We start from the raw sequence: 21193 nt of genomic DNA, 5'->3' as shown, positions 1-21193 counted from the left end.
TGTCCGTTGACCTTGACATATTTTGATAAAGGTTTGCAGCTGCGCAGAGAAAAGAAAGCTAAGCGAGGAATAGAAAGTTAAGAGCAAGAATTTATACCCCCCCCCCCACTCCTCATTTACACAACACAGGAATGTATCACCTCCAGCTCTCTTCCCAGACATATCCCCTCCCCCTGTTACTTATGGCAGCCAAAAGATGCAAAGCAGTAGAAAAGATCTTGAAGGCTGACATTCGGCCCTCCTAGAAAAAAGACGTTAGTCCTGTAACAATCATATACATTCCTAGGGTTTCTCAGGATACTTTGTGCGAAAGTCTTTAATCAGCTTAGGGGCTCTAACATCCTTCTCATTAACCCACTCAGCTTGGGAAGATGGGAAGTGTTTCCAAGCAACGAGGTATTGGAGACGACCCCTCCATTTACGAGAGTCCAAAATCTCTTTAACTTCAAAATGTTGTTCACCCTCTTGAAGGCTGACAGCTACATCTTCATATTGAGGTTCCTACTCCTACAAATTAGACTGGGGGTAATGAGGCCCTATTCACAGACCGAAAGGAGGAGGCTGAAGTAATTCCAGTGTACGAGATATTTTTAATACGGGACAAAGGCACTTCGATCTACCAGGATCTTGTCCAGGGGCTGCTGCTTTCGACAGGCGTTTTTGTAACGTTGACACACCGCTGGCAGAAGCTTTACATCTTCCGGAGGTAGATGATCCTGTCTTAGCACTCGCCCCCTCCTCAGCCACACTTAATGTCCTCAAGGGTGAGGATAAGAAGGCGGACTTAGCTTGGCGAAAAGATGCACCAGGCAGCGGCATGGGCGATTAAATCCGCCACAGCAGCATCCTTTTTTACTAGGGCATCGTTAATCTGGTTGCGTCAAATGAAGGGGTAGGTACCGACCAGCAATGTTAGAACATATCAGGATTTTAATAAGGTGATTGCAGTGGCTGAGTACACGGCAGACGCAACACTGAACTCTGTTAAGTTTGCAGCCCGAGCATTGTCCTCTATTGTGGCTCAGATATTGGCAGGCTGAGAGCAAACAAAAATCGAAATTAGCGTCAGCACCGTATAAAGGTGGCAAACTTTTTGGTGCCCCGTTCGATCCCGTTCTGGTCGAGTCCAGGGACCAACGTAAGATCATGCCATCTGTGTCGAAGAAGGGAGAAACCAGATTCTCACTCTACTATCGTCGTTCCTTTCGTGCTCCATTCTACAGATCAACAGCCCAGCCTGACCAAGGGAGCTTTGGTCAGAGACAAGACACCACCCAGACTTCACAAAGCGGCCATTACAAGGCAAGATCTCAACCACAGGGCAAACGGCCATTTTGAGGGCCCACCAACAGGCCTTTTCATAAATACGAATGAAGAATCCGCGGCTCCCATGGGTGGCAGACTCTGTTTTTTCATAGACCAATGGGAGCAAACAACTTCTGATGTGTCTGGGTTAGTGTTCTGACCCAAACTCTTTTCCAATTAAAACAAACACGAACCAAAGGGAACAGAAACCTTTTAATGATTCTTACGAATCCCCGGTTAAAAGGCTGCTGCAAACTAATTAACTTTAATAAACACAAGCCTTGCTAAAACTGTGCGAGGCTGCCAAGAATAACAGATAAGAAATATTTTACCACACAAGAGTCTTCAAATGCCAACTTAAGATACTGGAATGTCCACGAGGCTGAGTTTCAAAACGTCTTTGCTTCCTGCAAGGAACCTCCGATTCACAGCTGACTTTTATCTTCTTGAGGGTGGGGCCATTACCTTGCAGCCTTACTCCTGAGTCACCTGTGCTGCTGCAGCTGCTCTCCTACGAGCAACCCTGTGCGCACCCACACTTGGCACAGGCTCCTCGGGACCCTCCTCATTGCTGCTGCCAGCCCCCACAATCTCTGAAGGCAGCAGACTACTCCCTCATGGTCCTGGCCCCTCATCTGAGTCCTCGCTCTCCTCAGCCATCCGCACCTGCTGCTGGCTAACCACAACAGTTAGACAGACAACAAGATTGGGACTTACCCTAGAATTTCGATCCCTTCCCCCCTCCCCAAGGTTTTTCATCCGCTGTCCCTTGTCGACAAACACCTCCAGACGAAAACTGATGGAGGAGGCAATTCAACACCTCCTGGCTCTTCAAGCCGTGGAAGCGGTTCCAGAGGAACAACAGGGCCACGTTTTCTATTCGATGCTGTTTGTGGTTCCAAAAGCTTCGGGGGGGGCTGGAGGGCTATTCTGAACCTCAAAAGACTAAACTCTTTCATTATTTATCGCAGGTTCAAGGTGCGCACGCTTCAATCCATTTTAAAGAGCTTGAGAAATGGGGGCTATTTAACATCAATAGATCTCGTACTTGCATATTCCCCTCCTTACCTGGCCATCGTCAGAATCGGAGGTTTTTGCTGCGTGGGCAGACCCTTTCAATATAGAGCCACTCCCGTTTGGCTTGGCATCGGCTCCCAGGACCTTTACCAAGATCCTGGCTTCCTTGACAGCTCACCTCAGCACTGTACCAATCCAGATATTGGCCTACCTGGAAGATACCCTTATTCAGTCGGTCTCTCAAGATCAGGCCTTACATGACTCGAAGACCACGTTGCAGGCCTTAGGGATCCACGGGTTCTTAGTGAACCGGGAAAAATGCCATTTTTTGCCCCACAACACGTCTACTGCAACCTAGGGGCAATCATAGCCAAAAGGACAAAGTGGTTTTTTCTCTCCTAGCAACGGCGGGAGGATTTACAAATGTTAGCTGATCATTTCCATTCCACCGGGATGGCCTCCCCAGCCCAAATGTCTCAATTGATGGGCAAGTTGATATCACGCATCGATATTGTACCACAGGCACATATGCACTCACGGGAGTTAACAGTGGTTCTTGCTTCCGTATCAGAAGACAAAGAAGAGGACCTCGCCCATATGAGTGAGATTACCACCCAAAGTGTTATCCTCTTTGGTGGACCTCTCCGGCCCTGGACAAAGGGTGCCCTGAACAAGAACTCATTTTGCCAAACTTTTGTCCAAATCCATCTCACCCGAGAGAGAGACTCTGGCACAGGTCAGACGTAAGGCGAGCCCTTCACAGATACCTCAAGAGAACAGCTACTTTTCGAAAGACGGTGGCTGGGTTTATATCCTTCCTTCAGAATTCCTTGGGTCAGAAAGTATATTCTTCTTCCATAGGCAGGTGGATTAGAACCACCATGGCCACAGCTTATGCAGAACAAGGTTTACACAGGGTCCAACACAGCTCACGGCTCACTCCACCCGTAGTGCCGCCACAACAGAGACTTGGACCACACAGGCTTCGGTGGAAGAAATATGTCGAGAAATTCGCCTTTCATCAGACACCATCGTCTTGACTCTTTTTGCTTCTGCTGATGTGGCTTTGGGATGCAGGAGGTATTACAGAAGGTTCTGCTGGAAACTCACAGTAGTGGCCAGAAACCTGCCCGTAGGACATTTGCTTTGGTATGTCCCGTGCCTGGATCCTGTCGACACCACTCTGGAGAAGGGGCGTTGGTCTCACCTGAGACGCACCTTCTCAGGTGGTGGAGACAGGATCCAGTTCCCACTCCTTTTTCTCTGGCCTCTATGGCCTTGGGTGTGTGGGACAGTATAAACTACGGCCTATGCCTAATGATGGAAAGGCTAAAGCAACTGCAACAGACCTTGACTTCATTAACAACCGGGGACGAATCTCTACACACTGTTAAAAAAAAGCAAATTAAATTTAGGATGAGGAGAATAGAATTGCTTGGTTAACTGGAAACCTCGTCATGCCAAGTAGCTTCTGCTCTCGAGATGCATTTCTAAATAGAGAAATTCCTGTTTGGTATCTATCTATCTATCTATCTATCTATCTATCTATCTATCTATCTATCATCTATCTATCTATCTTTCTAAGTTTTGGTCTATGTATGGCCTTCAGCTTTGTTCGGTATTTTCCACCGTAGTGGTGCTTTTAAAGTTGTAGCAACGTTTCAGCAGAATCTCATCTGCCATCATCAGGCTTCTATTGTGTCCGTCTGTGAGTCAGACTTTACAGTGGTTTCAGATTTAAATTTGGGCAGCCTATTGCTGTGCCAGAATGGTTTTTCTCCTGATTGGTTGGGAGTCTTGGTCTGTGTTTATTGGTCTCGGGTTTGCTGTGTTCTGCTTATCTATCTTCTGTCTGTTTTTGGCTCTTTTGTATCTTGATTGGCTGGCAGCATTGTGTTACTTATATATATATATAAAGGAATTAATAATTCTTGTAATTAGTCTGTTTCTGTACCCTTTAAGGTCTTTTCTTGGGAACTGTTCTGTTTACTCTTAATCTCAGCCTGGACTTCATTCTACTACTAGGGCATATGGTAAAAGGAGCTATTTTAAGCTCATTTCAGTAGAAATGGTGAGTAGAATGTCCGCTTATCTTTGGCTGGAGAAAAAAAAACTCTCCCCCAAACAGTCTTTAAGTGGAGGAAATTCAGTCCAAAAACAAAGTACATATAAACTGTAAATAAAAATCCACACAAACCACAAGCTGCAGCAATTAACTGGACAGGGCAGGATAAGGAATTGCAGACTTCAAAGGCCAACAAAACACATACACAGTTGGGAAGACGCCAGATAAGCCTCAACAATAAAAGATAACTCACGATTTGCTTCTAACAAGTTGCTGTGCATAACCTCCCTTTTTAAACACTGTGTTCCCAGCTGCAGCTAATGAAGGGAATCAGGGCCCTTTCCTCCCCCATAAGCCACGCAACTCACTTTGCTCCCTTCTCCGTTCCTCCCTGCGTGCCCTAGGATGAAGAGGGGGTGGGCCTGGGTCTTCCTCTGAATTCCCTCTGCCTTGCTCTAACCTCTCCCTTGCTCTGCCCAGCCGGACTTTGGCCTTCACCAATTTCTTCCACAGCCACCGGAGCCACACTCCCGCTCCCTATCAGCTGCTCAGCCTCCCCCTCAGAATCAGATTCTGACAGGGACATGACAGGTGGACCTGATCTTTCACACCTGACACTGCCAGCCAGTTGGGAGCGAGAGCAATTTTTGACTTCCTACCAACTTCCCCAATGACTTTCCGGCCAGCAAAGTCATTGGGGAAGCTGGTAGGAAGTCAAAAGTTGCTTTTGCTCTCAACTGGCTTTTGACTTCCTACCAGCTTCCCCGATGACTTTGCTGGCCGGAAGCTAACAAGGAGCATCAGCCATCACTCCTCCATGCTTGACTCATGGAACTGCCTGCCACTTGGATGGTGAGGGGGAGGCAGCCTAGAGGGAGCTGTGGATTGCAAGGAAAACTGTACTCCCGCTCCCCATCCCAGGGTGCCTCCGAGAGCCCCTCCCCCCAGACACAATAAGACACATGTGAATGCTCCGCCTGTCTTATCCCCACTACAGTAGTCCTGGACTTACAACCATTCCTTTAGTGACTGTTCGACGTTAATGACGGCACTCAAAAAAGAGACTTAGGACCATTTTTCAGACTTACGACCATGGCAGCATCCCCCACGGTGGACATGATCAAAATTCGGATGCTCGTATTTATGACGGTTGCAACGTCCCGGGGTCCCATGATCCCCTTTTGCGACCTTCTGCCCATGGGGAAGCCAGATTTACTTCCCAAGCACGTGACTAACTTTAACGACCTGCAGCAATTCACTTTTAACGTCCAGAAAGGGGGTGAAACGGAGCCAAACTGACTTAGCCAGTGTCTCGCTCAGCGACAGAAAGTTTGGGCCGAATTGTGGCCATATGTCGAGGACCCCCCCGGATACGTTCCCTTGACTGTTACGCCTCATTGGCCCTCCTGCCCCTGTTTTTGTTGGCGCTGTTGCATTCTGTAACTCTTTTAATTGTGATCTCCAGATTCATCGCAAACCACCCAGAAGCTGCCCGAGTGGGTGGGCCAGAAAAGCATCTATTCATTAATAAGGCCTGCGATTTCAAAGGGCCTTTTTTTTTTTAAAAAAAAAAAGAGGAATGACAGATATATTGTCAGAAATAATAATGGCCCTTGAAGTTAAAAAAAAAAAAAAAAAAGCAACAACTCTGAACTTCTGCCAAAGACATTTCCATGTGTTTTTTTTAGAAGATACTAGCTTGTCTCATCCTTGTGGAGAGCCATTTTAGAGAAAGAAAGGAAGGAAGGAAGGAAGGAAGGAAGAAGGAAGGAAGGAAGAAAGGAAGAAAGAAAGAGAAGAAAAGAAAGAAAGAAAGAAAGAAAGAAAGAAAGAAAGAAAGAAAGAAAGAAAGAAAGAGAAGGAAGGAAGGAAGGAAGGAAGGAAAAAGAAAGAAAGAAAGAAAGAAAGAAAGAAAGAAAGAAAGAAGGAAGGAAAGAAAGAAAGAAGGAAGGAAAGAAGAAAGAAAGAAGGAAGAAAGAAAGAAGAGAAAGAAGGAAGGAAGGAAGAAGGAAGGAAGGAAGGAAAGAAAGAAAGAAAGAGAAGGAAGGAAGAAAGAAAGAAAGAAAGAAAGAAAGAAAGAAAGAAAGAAAGAAAGAAAGAAAGAAAGAAAGAAAGAAAGAAAGAAAAGAAACATCTGTATTTCCCCCCCTTCCCGATAATAAAGTTAGTGCTTTTCGTCACTTTTACTGAGCCCTCAGTAACCAACAGCGGTTCGTCCCCCCCCTCCCCAAGTTTCTCACAGACTGTATTCCAAATTAAATACATTTTTCCAGGCAAGCGGATCTTGGGAGAATTGGACGGATGGGCCTCTTGTTCCTTCGCGTGTCGATGGTTTTCTCATTTTCTGCCTCCGATTTAGCCGAGGAGAGCCAGCTGGCTTCGCCGTCTGAGGTTCGGTTGTTTGTAGGAACCTCAGCCGTGCCGAAAAGAATTAAAGAGTCCTGTCAAGGCAAGCCCCACGAAACAAGTCTAGCCGGTCTTACAGAACAAACTTTTGAACTTCCTTTCAAGTCTGGAATTGGAACAGGGTAGTAGAGCTCGTTGTAATCGGAGAGGAAAAACTGAATGGCAGGGATTTTATATAATGCAGTATGTAGTCGCCTAACGGTGGAAAAATAGCTAGAAGACTAAATATATATACATATTTTAAAATGTTTAAGAGGCCCATCTCTCTCTCTCCTCTCTCTCTCTCTCTTTTTCTCTTTCTCTTTCTCTCCCTCCCTCCCCCCCCCTCTCTCATCTTCCACTTGTCCATTTTTTCTGTACAGGTATTCCTCAACTTACGACCATAATGGAGCCCGCAATAATAGAATAGATTTAGAATAGAATAGGGAATATAATAAAATAGAATAGATTTAGAATAGATTAGATTTAGAATAGAATAGAATTAGAATAAAATAGAACAGAATATAGAATATAAAATAGAATAGAACAGAGTATAGAATAGAATATAGAATAGAACAGAACAGAATATAGAATATAAAATAGAATAGAATAGAATAGAATATAGAATAGAACAGAATAGAATATAGAACAGAATATAGAATAGGAATAGAATAGAACAGAACAGAACAGAATATAGACTATAAAATAGAATAGAACAGAATAGAATAGAATATAAAACAACAGAATAGAATATAGAACAGAATATAGAATAGGAATAGAATAGAATAGAATAGGAAAAAGACAAGAATAGAATAGAAAATAGGTTTAGAATAGAATAGGTATAAAACAATAGAATATGAATAAAACAACAGTAGAGTAGAATAGAATAAAATAGAATAGAATGTGGAATGGAGAATAGAATGGAATGGAATAGAATGAGAATAGAAATAAAACTAGAATAGAATAGAATATTGAGAATAGAATAGAAAATGAATGGAGTGGAGTAGAGTAGAATAGAATAGAATAGAATAGAATAGAATAGAATAGAATAGAATTTTTTATTGGCCAAGTGTGATTGGACACACAAGGAATTTGTCTTTGGTGCATAAGCTCTCAGTGTACATAAAGAAAAAATAAATAAAATACATTCATCAAGAATCCTAAGGTACAACACTTAGTGATAGTCATAGGTAAGCAATCATGCTGCTAAGTGAGAAATTTGTTAACTGAATTTGGCCCCCTGTTACGAGTTTTGTCACCACGTTCATTAAGTGAATCACTGCACTTATTAAGTGAGTCACATGGTTGTTAAGGCTTCTCCGTGGACTTTGACAAAAGATCGCCAAATGGGGTCGCGTGACCCCCGGGGACCCTGCAAATGTGAGTCAGCCACCAAGCATCTGAATGTAAATCACGTCACTGTGGGGATGCTGCAATGGTCGTAAAGTGTGAAAAATGGTCCTAAGTCACTTTTTCCAGTGCCGTTGTAACTTCGAACAGCCATTAGGTGAACTGTTATAAGTCAAGGACTACGTGTATTTTTTTTCTCTCTGTGCTTTCCTTGCTTCTTTCCTGACAAACAGGAGAGGACGGGAGAGATTCTGAATAGCAGAGTTGGAAGGGGACCTTGGAGGTCTTCTAGTCCAACCCCCTTACTGGAGCAGAAGACTTTCAAAGGACAAAATGGCTGTCCTTTTTTTCCCCTTAAAAACCTCTGAAAAGAAGAAAAAAAGAATAATTTCTTCTTTTTCCCAGGGTATGGCAATAAATTATGATCGCTGCCCTTAAGAATAATTTCTTCAACCACAGGATCAAAGCGGGGTAGCCAACATCATACAGTTGCATTACTTTCTAAAAAAAACCTCAGCCCAGCCTACCTCACAGGGTGGTTGTTATGTGGAAAATGGAGGAGGAGAAGTTGCGTTAGATACGTTCCCCGCTTTGAGTTATTTGTAAAAAAACAATAAAGGTGGGATGCAAATAAATAAATAAGAAGTCTTTGTATAATACGAACTTTATCCAGGAAGGGAGGACAGAAAATTATATCCTTCTGGACAATGGAAACTTGCTCTCCCGGAGGGAAGCTTCACTTGCAAGAAGCAATAAGATGAAAAGATAATTATAAGTTTTGTTGCTGTGTAAGAACTAACAGCAAGAGAGGGTTACAGTCCCGCCCCCACAATCACTCACGAAAAAAATATATCTTTTTTTTCCTTTTATAATATTAATAAACATAATTGTGAGTTCAGGAGCCCCAGCAAGGTATCTTATTGCATGAAGTACATTTTTCAAATAATTCCAGGTGTCAGGGTTATATTAACATATGCCTCTTGCCTTTCGTTTCCTTCCTTCCTTTTTTCTGTAAACCCTTTCCATCACTTAGACAAGTAAAAAGGAGGTTTTGAAACCTATCATTTACATGTCAAGTCAGAATGACATTCGTGGCCAAGATGACAGGAATCTCGCTGCTTTATAACGATCTTTTTTTTTTTTTTAAAGAGTTTTGAGGTTGTTTTTTCATTTTACAACAAAATGGTACACTTCGCAAATCGGATCCTGTCTGTAGATTCCAAAGTGTCTTGTATAACGGCTGTTTTTTTTTTTCTTCTTCTTCTTGCAGAAAAGGAAGCGGAGGGAGAAAGACGACGACGCAGTCAGTATTTGTAGCTTCGATCTGAAGGTAATTTAAAACGTTTTAGCCTGAATGTCCTGCCCGTTAAAAAAGGCAGCCTCCGTTGAACCCAACTGGGAAGAAATTCACAGGCTTGTTTTTTTCATCTTGCTCACCAGACAAGACAAAAGCCAGACTTCTTTTCATCTATCTTCACAATCTTGAGTTGAGATCTAATGGCAAACTGAACTAGAATAAGTAGAACAGAGCTGGAAGGGACCTTGGAGGTCTTCTAGTCCAGCCCCCTCTGCCCAAGCAGGAGACTGTATTTCATCCCGGATAAATGGCTGCCCAATCTCTTCTTAAAAACCTCCAGGGATGGAACACCCACAATTTCTGGTGGCAAGCTGTTCCACTGGCTAATTGTCCTCACTGTCAGGACGTTGCTTCTTAATTCCAGGTTGCTTCTTTCCTTAGTTACTTTTCAACCATTGTTTCTTGTCCTGCCTTCTTCTTTTTTTGGGAGGGTGAGGGGAATAGGTTGAAACCCACCCACCAACCCCCTTTTTTTTTTCTTTGAGGCAGCCCCTCAAATACTGGAATATTGCTATCATGTCACCCCAAGGCTCAGGAATTCTGGGAGTTGAAGTCCACAAGTCATATAAGGGCCCACAGTTGCCCACCCGTGGTCTAGAGGTAAACTCAAAGCTTTCTAGAGTTTAGACCTTGTCTTACGACCATGACTGAGCCCAGCATTTCCACGGCTAAGCAGGACATTTTTGAGGGAGCTTTGCTCCCTTTTACGACCACTTTCTCGCCACAGCGGTTAAGAATAGTTGAAGGGCGAAGAGCACCTGTGCCCCGCCATGCAGGCTTCACAATGAAATCCTCCCAGATATGGCATAAATAGAGAACCCAGGTTAGGCTGCCATCCACCTTTTTGTCTGAAGTGTTTTTGTAAGATTAATGTGAGGATATTTGTATGTTTGTATATATGTGTGCAGTTTTCTTGGCAAGGTTTTTCAGAAGTGATTTGCCATTGCCCCTGTTCCTGGGCTGAGAGAAAGCGACCGGCTCAGGTGTTTTTGTGCCCAAGGCAGAATTAAGTTTCTAACTCACGTTTCTAGCCTTGATGCCTTCACCACACCAAACTAGCTCTCTTTAGGGCAATGATGGCTAACCTTTTCAGCTCGGTGTGTCGAAAATCGGGAAAAAGTGTAGCCTTCCTCGGGTCATGTGTCACTTCAAGAAATATCAATAATTTGGTTTATGACGGACTGGGCTGGGGTGATCACACAGGGCTGTGAAACTCGTCTCCCTGGTCTCAGGACTGCAGGTGCAGGATGTGGGGATCGGAAGGCCACCGTACAGGGCTGTGAACCTCATGGATCTCCTTTCCTCCTATAGCGTTCCTGAGGTAATGAAACGGACAAACCTCAGTTTATGGTGGTTAAAACTGGTTCTCTGCTGCAAAGATCTCGCGGCAGCATTGGTGACACCACGCCTCCACGCCACAAGCAGGGAGCAGGGATTGGAGCAGAGCACAGGCAGCCTCTAAATGTGCAGGTTTTCCCCACACCAACAGGCGTGTCAGTCAAAGTGCCTCGGCGTGTCACGAGTGACACGCGTGTCATAGGTTAGCCATCACTGCTTTAGGGCAGTTCTTTACTTAGGACCATCCCTTTAACAGCCATTTGAAGTTACAGCAGTGCTGGAAAATGTGACTTACAACCAGGTCCTCGCCCTTATAACGGTCACAACATCCCCCCACGGTCATGGGATCGTGATTCCAGGGCCCCTGGCAACCAACATGCGTGTAACAACAGTTGTAGCATCCTTACGTTCTCACCATTTGCAACCTTCCTAGCTGGGGTCTGACAAGCAAAGCAAACGGTGGCAAAACAGAAAAAGGTCACAAAATCAGGCACAATCATTTGGCGCCTCACTTAATGACCATATCACTTAGCGACGGAGGTTCCAGTTCTAATTTTGGTCCCAAGTCAAAAGACCCACCTATATAACCCTTTAATAGGGGATTCCGAATTTGTATTTATACTGCATAGGGAAAGAATGGCGCGCGCACACACACACACACACACACACACACACACACTCATCACAGTTTTCCTCAGCAGCCCTTGTGTGAAAAAAACAAAAACCAAAAGATGTTGAGATTCTGGAACAGGGGTCCCCAAACCTGGCAACTTTAAGACTTGTGGGCTGGAGAATTCTGGGAGTTGAAGACCCCAAATCTTAAAGTTGCCAAGTTTGGAGACCTCTGGAAAGAGGACAGAGAAGAGCAACAAAGAGGATTAGGGGAGGCTAAAACATACGAAGAACAGTTGCAGGAGTTGGGTACGTCTACTTGAATGAAAAGAAAGACTAGGGTGACACGATGGCAGTCTTCCAATAGTTGAGGGGCTGCCCCAAAGAAGAGGGAGTCAAGCTATTCTTCAAAGTAGGGCAAGAAACAGGATCAAAACTCATCAAGGAGGGAAGCGACCTGGAATTAAGGAGACATTTGCTAACAGTGACATCAATCAACCAGTGGAACAGCTTGCCACTAGAAGTTGTGGGTGTTCCATTACCGGAAGTTTTTAAGAAGAGATTGGACAACCATTTGTCTGGAATAGTATAGGGTCCCCTGCCTGAGCAGTGGGTTGGACTAGAAGACCTCCAAGGCCCCTTCCAACTCTATTCTTCAGTGATCTGTGCACAGCCCTCATCTTTTCCCTTCACGTAAGGCTGCATATCCTTGGCAATATTCGAAAAAGTAAATATTGTGAGATTTGAATCCACTGAGCCCTTGGTACTTAAGAGGGATTTAGGTCAGGGACAGCCTTCTATCTGGTTTTGGAAAATATGGGGTACTTGTGTGTGTGTGTGTGTGTGTGTGTGTTTTAATATATTGCTTCTACTCCTTTCAAGATTTTGTAAGAAAATAAACCTTGAAAAGGAGACACAGTTCTTCTGGAAAGTTATATGACGAAAACCTAAAAGTTTTTGTTGTTGCTATTTTAGAGCACAGTCTATTTCTTAGAAAGTCAGTTCTCCATTATTATTGAATCATCTGGCCACTGATGATTTCATCTAAGCGTTCAAAAATTTTGTTTCCTAAGAAGAGGTTTCTGCTTTCCTGGTCTTAGATTTTTGGTTAGCTGACTTCAGATCACAGGAAGTAAATCTCAGGAATGAATGAATGAATGAATTCTTTGTTGGCCAAGTGTGATATAATTCCTTGGACACACAAGGAATTTCTCTTTGGTGCAAATGCTCTCAGTGGACATAAAAGAAAAGATACATTTGTCAAGAGTCATGAGGTACAACACTTAATAATAGCCATAGGGTACAATAAGCAATTAAATCCTACTAGGAAACAAGTCAATATAAATAGTAAGGATACAAGCAACAGAGTTACAGTCCTACAGTCACAAGTGGGAGGGGATGGGTGATAAGGAGGGATGAGTAGATTAATAGTCATCGTAGTGCAGACTTTGTAAATAGTTGGACAGTGTTATGGGGGTTATTTGTTTAGCAGAGTGATGGCTTCCGGGGAAAAACTCCCCTTGTGCCTAGTTGTTCTGGTGTGCAGGGCTCTATAGCATCGTTTTGAGGGAAGGAGTTGAAACAGTTTATGTCCAGGATGTGAGGGGTCTGTAAATATTTTCACAGCCCTCTTTTGGACTCGTGCAGTATGCAGATCCTCAACGGAAGGCAGGTTGGTAGCCATTGTTTTTTCTGCAGTCCTAATTACCCTCTGGAATCTGTGTCTGTCCTGTTGGTTGCAGAACCGAACCAGACAGTGATAGAGGTGCAGATGACAGACTCAGTCGTTCCTCTGTAGAACTGGGTCAGCAGCTCCTTGGGCAGTTTGAGCTTCCTGAGTTGGTGCAGGAAGAACATTCTTCGTTGTGCTTTTTTGGATGACGTTTTTGATGTTAGGGTTTGAGGTTTGAAAACAAGCATAATTGCGTTTCTTTCCTGGAATTGCATGTATTTCACTATCATCTTTACTCTCTTTTGAAGACTAAATGAAGGGTCCTTGGTGCTCTCAGAGCTGTGGGTGGTTTTCTGCCACACATTTCAATACCCAAATTAGGCAACATCATCGGTTCTGATCTCCCAGTCGACTAGCACTCCTGATGCTATGTAATTTGTTTGGGTGATAAAATGCCTGCGAGAAAATCATTTAAGCTCAGAGAGCACTAAGGGCCCCATACAATCCTCCTCCTCCACCCCCACCCACCCCCTTAGCACTGATGATGTTAACTAGTTGGGTCATGAAGTGCCTGCAGGAAAACAAGTGAGCTCAGACGGTGCCAAGGACTCCCCAGCAGTTGTCCTCCTCCTTCTGCCCCCTCCCTGCAAACCCCCTCTCTCCTAGCACTGAGGGTGTAAAACATCTGCCAGGAAACCAAGGTCATGGAGCACCAAAAACCCCACAGTTCTCCTCCTTCCTCCTCCTCCTCCTCCTCCTCCTCCTCCTCCTCCTCCTCCTCCTCCTCTCCACAAACCCCACTCCCTTTTAGCACTGATGATGTTACCCAGTTGGGTCATGAAAGGTCTGCAAGGAAACCACCAAGCTCAAAGAGCACCAAGGAACCCGCTGTCTTTTCCTCCTCCTCCTCCTCCTCCTCCTCCTCCTCCTCCTCCTCCTCCTCCTCCTCCTCCTCCTCCTCCTCCTCCTCCTCCTCCTCCTCCTCCTCCTTGCAAACCTCACTCCCTTCTAGCTCTGATGATGTTCTCTAGTTGGGTCATGAAACCAAGCCAGAAAACCAAGCTTACAGAGCACCACAGTCCTTCTCCTCCTCTTCCTCCTCCTCTCTTCTAGCTTTGATGATGTTCCTTAGTTGGGTCATGAAACATTTGCAAGCAAGCAGCCAAACTCAGAGAGCACCAAGGATCTCACAGTCTTTTTCTTCTTCCTCCTCCTTCCTCCTCCTCCTCCTCCTCCTTGCAAACCTCACTTCCTTCTAGCTCTGATGATGTTCTCTAGTTGGGTCATGAAACCAAGCCAGAAAACCAAGCTTACAGAGCACCACAGTCCTTCTCCTCCTCTTCCTCCTCCTCTCTTCTAGCTTTGATGATGTTCCTTAGTTGGGTCATGAAACATTTGCAAGCAAGCAGCCAAACTCAGAGAGCACCAAGGATCTCACAGTCTTTTTCTTCTTCCTCCTCCTTCCTCCTCCTCCTCCTCCTCCTTGCAAACCTCACTTCCTTCTAGCTCTGATGATGTTCTCTAGTTGGGTCATGAAACCAAGCCAGAAAACCAAGCTTACAGAGCACCACAGTCCTCCTCCTCCTCCTCCTCCTCCTCCTCCTCCCCTCCTCCTCCTCCTCCTCCTCCTCCTGCAAAACCCACTCCCTCCCAGCACTGATGATGTTCCCTAGTTGGGTCATGAGACGTCTGTAAGAAAACCACTGAGCATCAAGGATCCCTTATTTACCCCTGAGCTACAAACATCCTCCTCTATCAGAAGAAAATATGGTTGTTTGTTTCACCTGGGGGAGATACCCCTCTTAGCCAACGATGCTGCTTACCAGGGCCAGCCAAAGCAACCTTTTCCTCTCTCCAGCCAGGCCCGTCTTCAAGCTTGCTGCTGCTGTGGCACTCCCTAAAATGTCCGTTTTCTGCGCCAAGCCTTTCTCCCACCTCCGCCTCTCCTAAATCAACACCTTCTCCCTCACCTTACCTGCCCTTTCCTGGGCCTGCCCCAACTTCGCTACCTGGCCCTTTTCAAATCTCTTGGTTATTATTATTTTTCCTTTTTTGGTCTTGTCACAGCTGCCTTGAAGCCAGTTGTACCTTTTAAAACTTTTATTTATTGGTAGAGGCAGTCCTCGACTTACAACCACCATTGAGACCCAAGCTTCCGCCGCTAAGCGAGACACTTGTCCAATGAGCTTTGGCCCGTTTTACGAGCTTTCTTGGCCACGGCTGCTAAGTGAATCATTACCGTTGCGACACGCTAGTAACACGGTGTTGTTTTTTTAATAAAAGTTTTTTATTTTTTTTATCAGTACCAACAATTCATCTTCCATTGAACGGTGTGTCGTCTGGGTAGAGATACCTCGTGCGACAATAATCAAAATTACTACTGTATTCATTACACTGATATTAGTTCCCTATTGTTATCTTGCGATTAATACACATAATATCTCTTACACTATAACAGGAGTCTTCAAACTTGTCAGCTTTAAGACTTGTGGACTTCAACTCCCAGAATTCCTCCTCCAGTCATGTTAGCTCAGGAATTCTAGGAGTTGGAAGCCCACAAAGTCTTAAACTTGACAAGATGATAGATGGATGGATGGATGGATGAATAGATGGATGGATAGATGGATGGATAGATATGGATGGATGGGAAGATGATAGACAGACAGACAGGTACAGATCAGGGGTCTTCAAACTTGACAGCTTTATGACTTGTGGACTTCAACTCCCAGAATTCCTCCTCTAGTCACCTTAGCTCAGGAATTCTGAGGGTTGAAATCCACAAGTCTCAAACTGGCCAAGTTTGAAGACTCTTGTGATAGAAGATGGATGGATGGATGGATGGATGGATGGATGGATGGATAGACGATAGACAGACAGATACAGATCAGGGGTCTTCAAACTTGTCAGCTTTAAGACTTGTGGACTTCAATTCCCAGAATTCCTCCTCCAGTCATGTTAGCTCAGGAATTCTGGGAGTTGGAAGCCACTAAAGTCTTAAACTTGACAAGATGATGGATGGATAGATATGGATGGATGGGGAGATGATAGACAGACAGACAGGTACAGATCAGGGTCTTCAAACTTGACAGCTTTATGACTTGTGGACTTCAACTCCCAGAATTCCTCCTCCACTCATGTTAGCTCAGGAATTCTGGGAGTTGAAGTCCACAAGTCTTAAACTGGCCAAGTTTGAAGACACTTGGACTATAACAATAACATGTTTAGATCTTCACTTATTATTAGTATATATATATATATATAATATATCTATCATTATAACAATCCTCTTATTATGTTTAATTCTATTAAGATATTTTTCTTATTTCATTACTCTTACTAGATATATCTAGCTTTCATGGTTTTTCTCTAACCATCGAGTAACCGGTTGTTAAGCAAATCCAGCTTCCCCTTTGACTTCGCTTGACTTAGGGGGGACAGGGCAACCGTCATAAATACGAAGCAGTTGCCAAGCACCCAAATTTTGATTGCATGGCCATGGGCGATGCTACAACGGTCGTAAGCGCGAAAAATCTTTTTCCCCCCCCTTACTGTTGTAACTTCCAGTGGTCACTAAATGAATGGTTGTAAGTCGAGGACTATCTGTAGCTTATTTTTATTTTATTTTTTTACAAATAACTCAACTTATCCAACTCAGCTTCCTCCTCCTCGTTTCCCCACAACAACAACCCTGTGAGGTGGAAGTCAGGCCAAAAGAGAGAAGGACCAGCCCAAAGTCAAGGTTTCAGCACAGCTGCTATCTTGCCGAAAGAAAAAAGCAGCATTGAATTTGTCTTCCTAACTTTAGAAAGCTTAAGTCTACAAAAAAATGGGTTTGTGCAAAAGATTACCAAACAAAATCTGCTGTTTTAAACAGAAAAAAATGTACTCAGGTAAACTTATTCACCGGGGTTCTCGGGGCAGTCTGTACCAGCTGTAAAAAGAGATTAAACTATGTGTACTTTGAACAAGCAGGAACTCCATGTAAACAGAGTTCCTGATAAATGCAACACTTGTGTTTAAGTAAGGCAGATTAAAACAGTTGAAAAACCACTGAACAGCTTTAATAGCTGAACAATCCACCTCTTTAGCACTCAAAAAGTCACACTGGGGGAAGGTTAGGCCTTCACTGTTAGCATTTCAAGTTCTGCCAGTCCTCAGGTAATTGGCATTTCCCTCTAACATTCGGGTGGCTGGATTATTTTCCATTTCAGATGCTTTTAATCCCGCCTTTATTATTTTTATAAACAACTCAAAGCAGCGAAGATACCTAATCACGCCTTTCTTCTATTTACCCCATAACAACAGCCCTGTGAGGTAGGTAGGGCTGAGAGGGAGGGGCTGGCCCAACGTGGCTCAGCTACTTTCCAAGCCTAACGCAGGACTAGAATTCACCATCTCCTAGTGATTGGCCTAGTCACCCAGCTGGCTTTCCTAAGGTGGAACTAGAACTCCCAGTCTCCTAGTGATTGATCCAAAAAGTCACCCAACTGGCTTTTCATCCTATGATGAAACTAGAACTCAACGTCTCCTGGGGATTGGCCCAAAGTCACCCAGTCGGCTTTCCTAAGTCAGAACTAGAACTCACATTCTTCTCGTGGGTAGTCCAAAGTCACCCAGCTGACTTTCATGTCTAAGGCAGGACTAGAACTCACCGTCTCCTGGGGATTGGCCCAAAGTCACCCAGCTGGCTTTCGTCCTATGGCAGAACTGTAACTCTCGCCATCTCCTGATTTCAAAAGCCCGATGCCAGACCGAACTGGCTCTCTCATCAACTCTCAGAAAATAAAGAAAAATAACAATGACGTCTTTTATGAGAGTTCTCTGTTCCCCTCCCTTTATCCAGCAAATGTGATCCACAGTGAAACAAATTGGTTGCATGTGGCATGTTTTCTCCCGGTGAATTTAACCCTGGCTTACTCAATGAAGCAGAATTAAGCAGAAGGTGGAGCGGTATCCCTCTGGAGCTGTGGCTGGCCCTAACCCCGTTAGCCTTTTGGAGGTCTTTGAAGTCCTGCCTTCTCCACAGGTGTTTTTGTTAGAAATTTAGGGGACTAATTAGTAGCCTGCCTTCCTTCCTTCCTTCCTTCCTTCCTTCCTTCCTTCCTTCCTTCCTTCCTTCCTTCCTTCCTTCCTTCCTTCCTTCCTTCCCTTTCCTTCCTTCCTTCCTTCCTTCCTTCCTTCCTTCCTTCCCTTCCCTTCCCTTCCCTTCCCTTCCCCTTCCTTCCCTTCCCTTCCCTTCCTTCCTTCCTTCCTTCCTTCCTTCCTTCCTTCCTTCCTTTCTTTCTTTCTTTCTTTCTTTCTTTCTTTTCTTTCTTTCTTTCTTTCTTTCTTTCTTTCTTTCTTTCTTTCTTTCTTTCTTTCTTTCTCTTTCTTAAACAGCTCAACTGGAGATTAATGCGTTGTGTAACCTCATTAAGTGTGTAAACTCACACTCTAGTTGATAGCGTAGACCTGGCTTCAGTCTGCAGGGTGTGCATAGTTTCAGGTTTCAGTGGAATTGCGATGGAGGGAATATCTTCTGATGGATGGGATCGGGAGGCAGATTCAAAATAGACCCCACTGTTTCCTCCAAAAAAATATTCCCTTTTTGTGTCCTGAAGACCGCTTAAAGATCATTTAAAGTCATAACTGGGCCAGAAAGTAACAGCTTGCAAGGGCTGCCCCCCCTCACCTGTTGCCCAGGTAAACCACTGCTGCATGAGCTTCATAGGGTCCCAGCTTCTTTCCAGGTGCACTTCAAGGTGGTAGTTATTACCTTTATAGCCCATGTGGCAGAAAGTCCCTGCAGAGAAGCTAAAATGGTTGCATGCTCCAGTTCCCAGCCCTGCCACCCTCTGCCTTGGGGGAACCTTTTTCACCAGGATCTGGCAAATCCAGAAAACCTTCTAGGGCTGGCTGTTCCTCCCAGGCACTGGGATCAGGTGAGGCTAGAGCCAAGGTTGAGGGTCAGGGACTTGGTTTTCGTACGGTTGTGAGCCGCCCAGAGTTCTGTTTTACGAGATGGGTGGCCCTGTAAGACAAAGCAAAGCGATGGATAGGAAAAATAGGTAGGTAAGTACATTGGTGAAATAGGTAGGTAGGTAGGCAGGTAGATGGTTGGTTGGGTAGACAGAGGGCTAAATAGGTTGAGTGGATGGATGGATATTTGGGTCAGCTATGTATAAAATATTATAGATAGATATGATGGATAGAACGGATGGTTACATAAATGGGTAGATAAGTATGTTAGGTGGATGGGTGGGTAGGTTGGTTGAGTAGATAAATGGAAGGATTGGATGGATGGATGTAAGAGAGAGAGAGAGTGTGTGTAGATGGATAGATTGGATTGATGGGGTTAGGCAGGTAGGTAGGTTGAGTAGATAAATGGATAGGATGGATGGAGATAGATAGATAGATAGATAGATAGATAGATAGATAGATAGATAGATAGATAGATAGATAGAAAGTTGGATGGATAGATAGATAGATAGATAGATAGATAGATAGATAGATAGATAGATAGATAGATAATTTTGTCCTAAGTCTTAGGAATCCAGTGGTGGTGTGTTTTTTTTTGGAGATACCGCAATGGCTGGTCTCACCCTAAAACCAGAACATTTCTGAATTTTCTTGGGATTTTTGAGACTCTTCTATTTCTACTTAACTGTTAACCATTCTTTGAGTTGGGAAATTAAGTAATACCTACAGAGTTGTTATTTCAACAGTTGTGTTGATTGTCAAGGGCAGCATAAACCAGGGTTCAACCCTGGAAGTGCCTGGAAGCTTTAGAAAGCATCACTAGCTGTAAAGGCTTGAAGAGCAGGGACTTATGCCCGTTTTTCACACTTACGACCTTTGGAGCATCCCCATGACTGTGTGATCGAATTTCAGATGCTTGGCAACTGACTCGTACTTATGACCGTTGCTTCATCCCAAGGTAATTTTGCCAAAAACCGTCATTCGCTTCTGGGTTTTGCACAAACCAGCCCACAGCAAACCAGGAGTAGGCTTAACAACCGCCGATCTGCTTAACATCTACTGCAAAAAAATTAAAGTCAACTTGTGTGTGTGTGTGTGTGTGTGAGAGAGAGAGAGAGAGAGAGAGAGAGAGAGAGAGAGAGAAAGGCGGACCTGATTTACAACCGTCACAAGTTACGACAGCTGTGTGAGAGGCTCCTTCGAGGACTACCTGTAGGCAGTGATTAATTTTTAACTTATATAAACAAACACACTTTCTTTAAAACAAAAAATCAGACATTCTAGATGCCAAGTTCTTCTTTTCAGAATCAAGTATTTTCAAAGCCTGTGCTTGGCTGACGAGAAAGGAAAGTTTGGGTGAGTCCAGGTAACTTACTCATCCAGCATCACCCCGGCCCTGCCAAGCTACACAGTGCTCTGCCCACACCTGTCACTGGGTACACAAGCCACCACAATTTGGTTGCTAACAGACACCAGTCCCACCCTTTTGTTGAATACACTCTTGACAGCTTGACAATGGATCCGTATATGTTTATTTATATAGAGACGATAGCAGGATTGGTGCTGAGACAGCATAAACAAGGAAGGCATGAGCTAGAAACAACTTTCTCAGTCTGGTTACCTTCTCTAGATGTTGCTTGGCTGTTAAGTCATAGCTACCTCTTATTTTATTTTATATTTTCAAACTGTCACTGTTGTATGTCAAGGACAACCTGTACAATTTTTAGGTGCCATTTGTCATGGATAAGGAAAGCTTATAATGTCTGGGATATGAATATGGGCGTTGTTTTTCTATGGCTGAGAACCGAACAATCTGCAGTAAATGTTACCCTGTTTCCTCAAAAATACGACCTACCCCGAAAGTAAGTCCTAGCTTGATTTTTACACGTGCGCCCAATATAAGCCCTAATTAAGATCCGCCCACTCCAGAGTGGACAGGTAAAAATTAAGCCAGGGTGGGGATTGGGGGTGGTGGAGCTGCCCTACTACTTACCTTTGGACAGGTGTAGCCGGGCCTTGTACACCCTGACACCTGCCTTGCCGGCCCATTTCTTCTGCAGCTGGCAAGGCTTTCCTGAAGGCCTCTGGAGCGGAGAACAAAGCTCTGGATCGATCGTGAAGGCTGCAGAGGCCT

The 21193-nt window shown here is 44.3% G+C and overlaps 1 protein-coding gene across 1 annotated transcript in view; it reads left to right on the top strand.

The window, feature by feature from the left end:
* Window positions 1-21193, top strand: part of NET1 (neuroepithelial cell transforming 1) — an 89002-nt gene that overhangs the window by 31152 nt on the left and 36657 nt on the right. The window contains exon 3 of the mRNA XM_087968937.1: window positions 9393-9452. Within this exon, the coding sequence (XP_087825063.1) occupies window positions 9393-9452 (60 nt within the window). The remainder of the gene's footprint in view (window positions 1-9392; window positions 9453-21193) is intronic.

Source organism: Notechis scutatus, chromosome 6 (assembly GCF_049901735.1).
Source record: "Notechis scutatus isolate UNSWTSFEM ecotype Mainland chromosome 6, rNotScu1.2, whole genome shotgun sequence".
NCBI lineage: Eukaryota > Metazoa > Chordata > Lepidosauria > Squamata > Elapidae > Notechis > Notechis scutatus.
The sequence above is the reverse complement of the archived record's forward strand: the minus strand, read 5'-3'. Positions and strand labels throughout refer to the sequence as shown.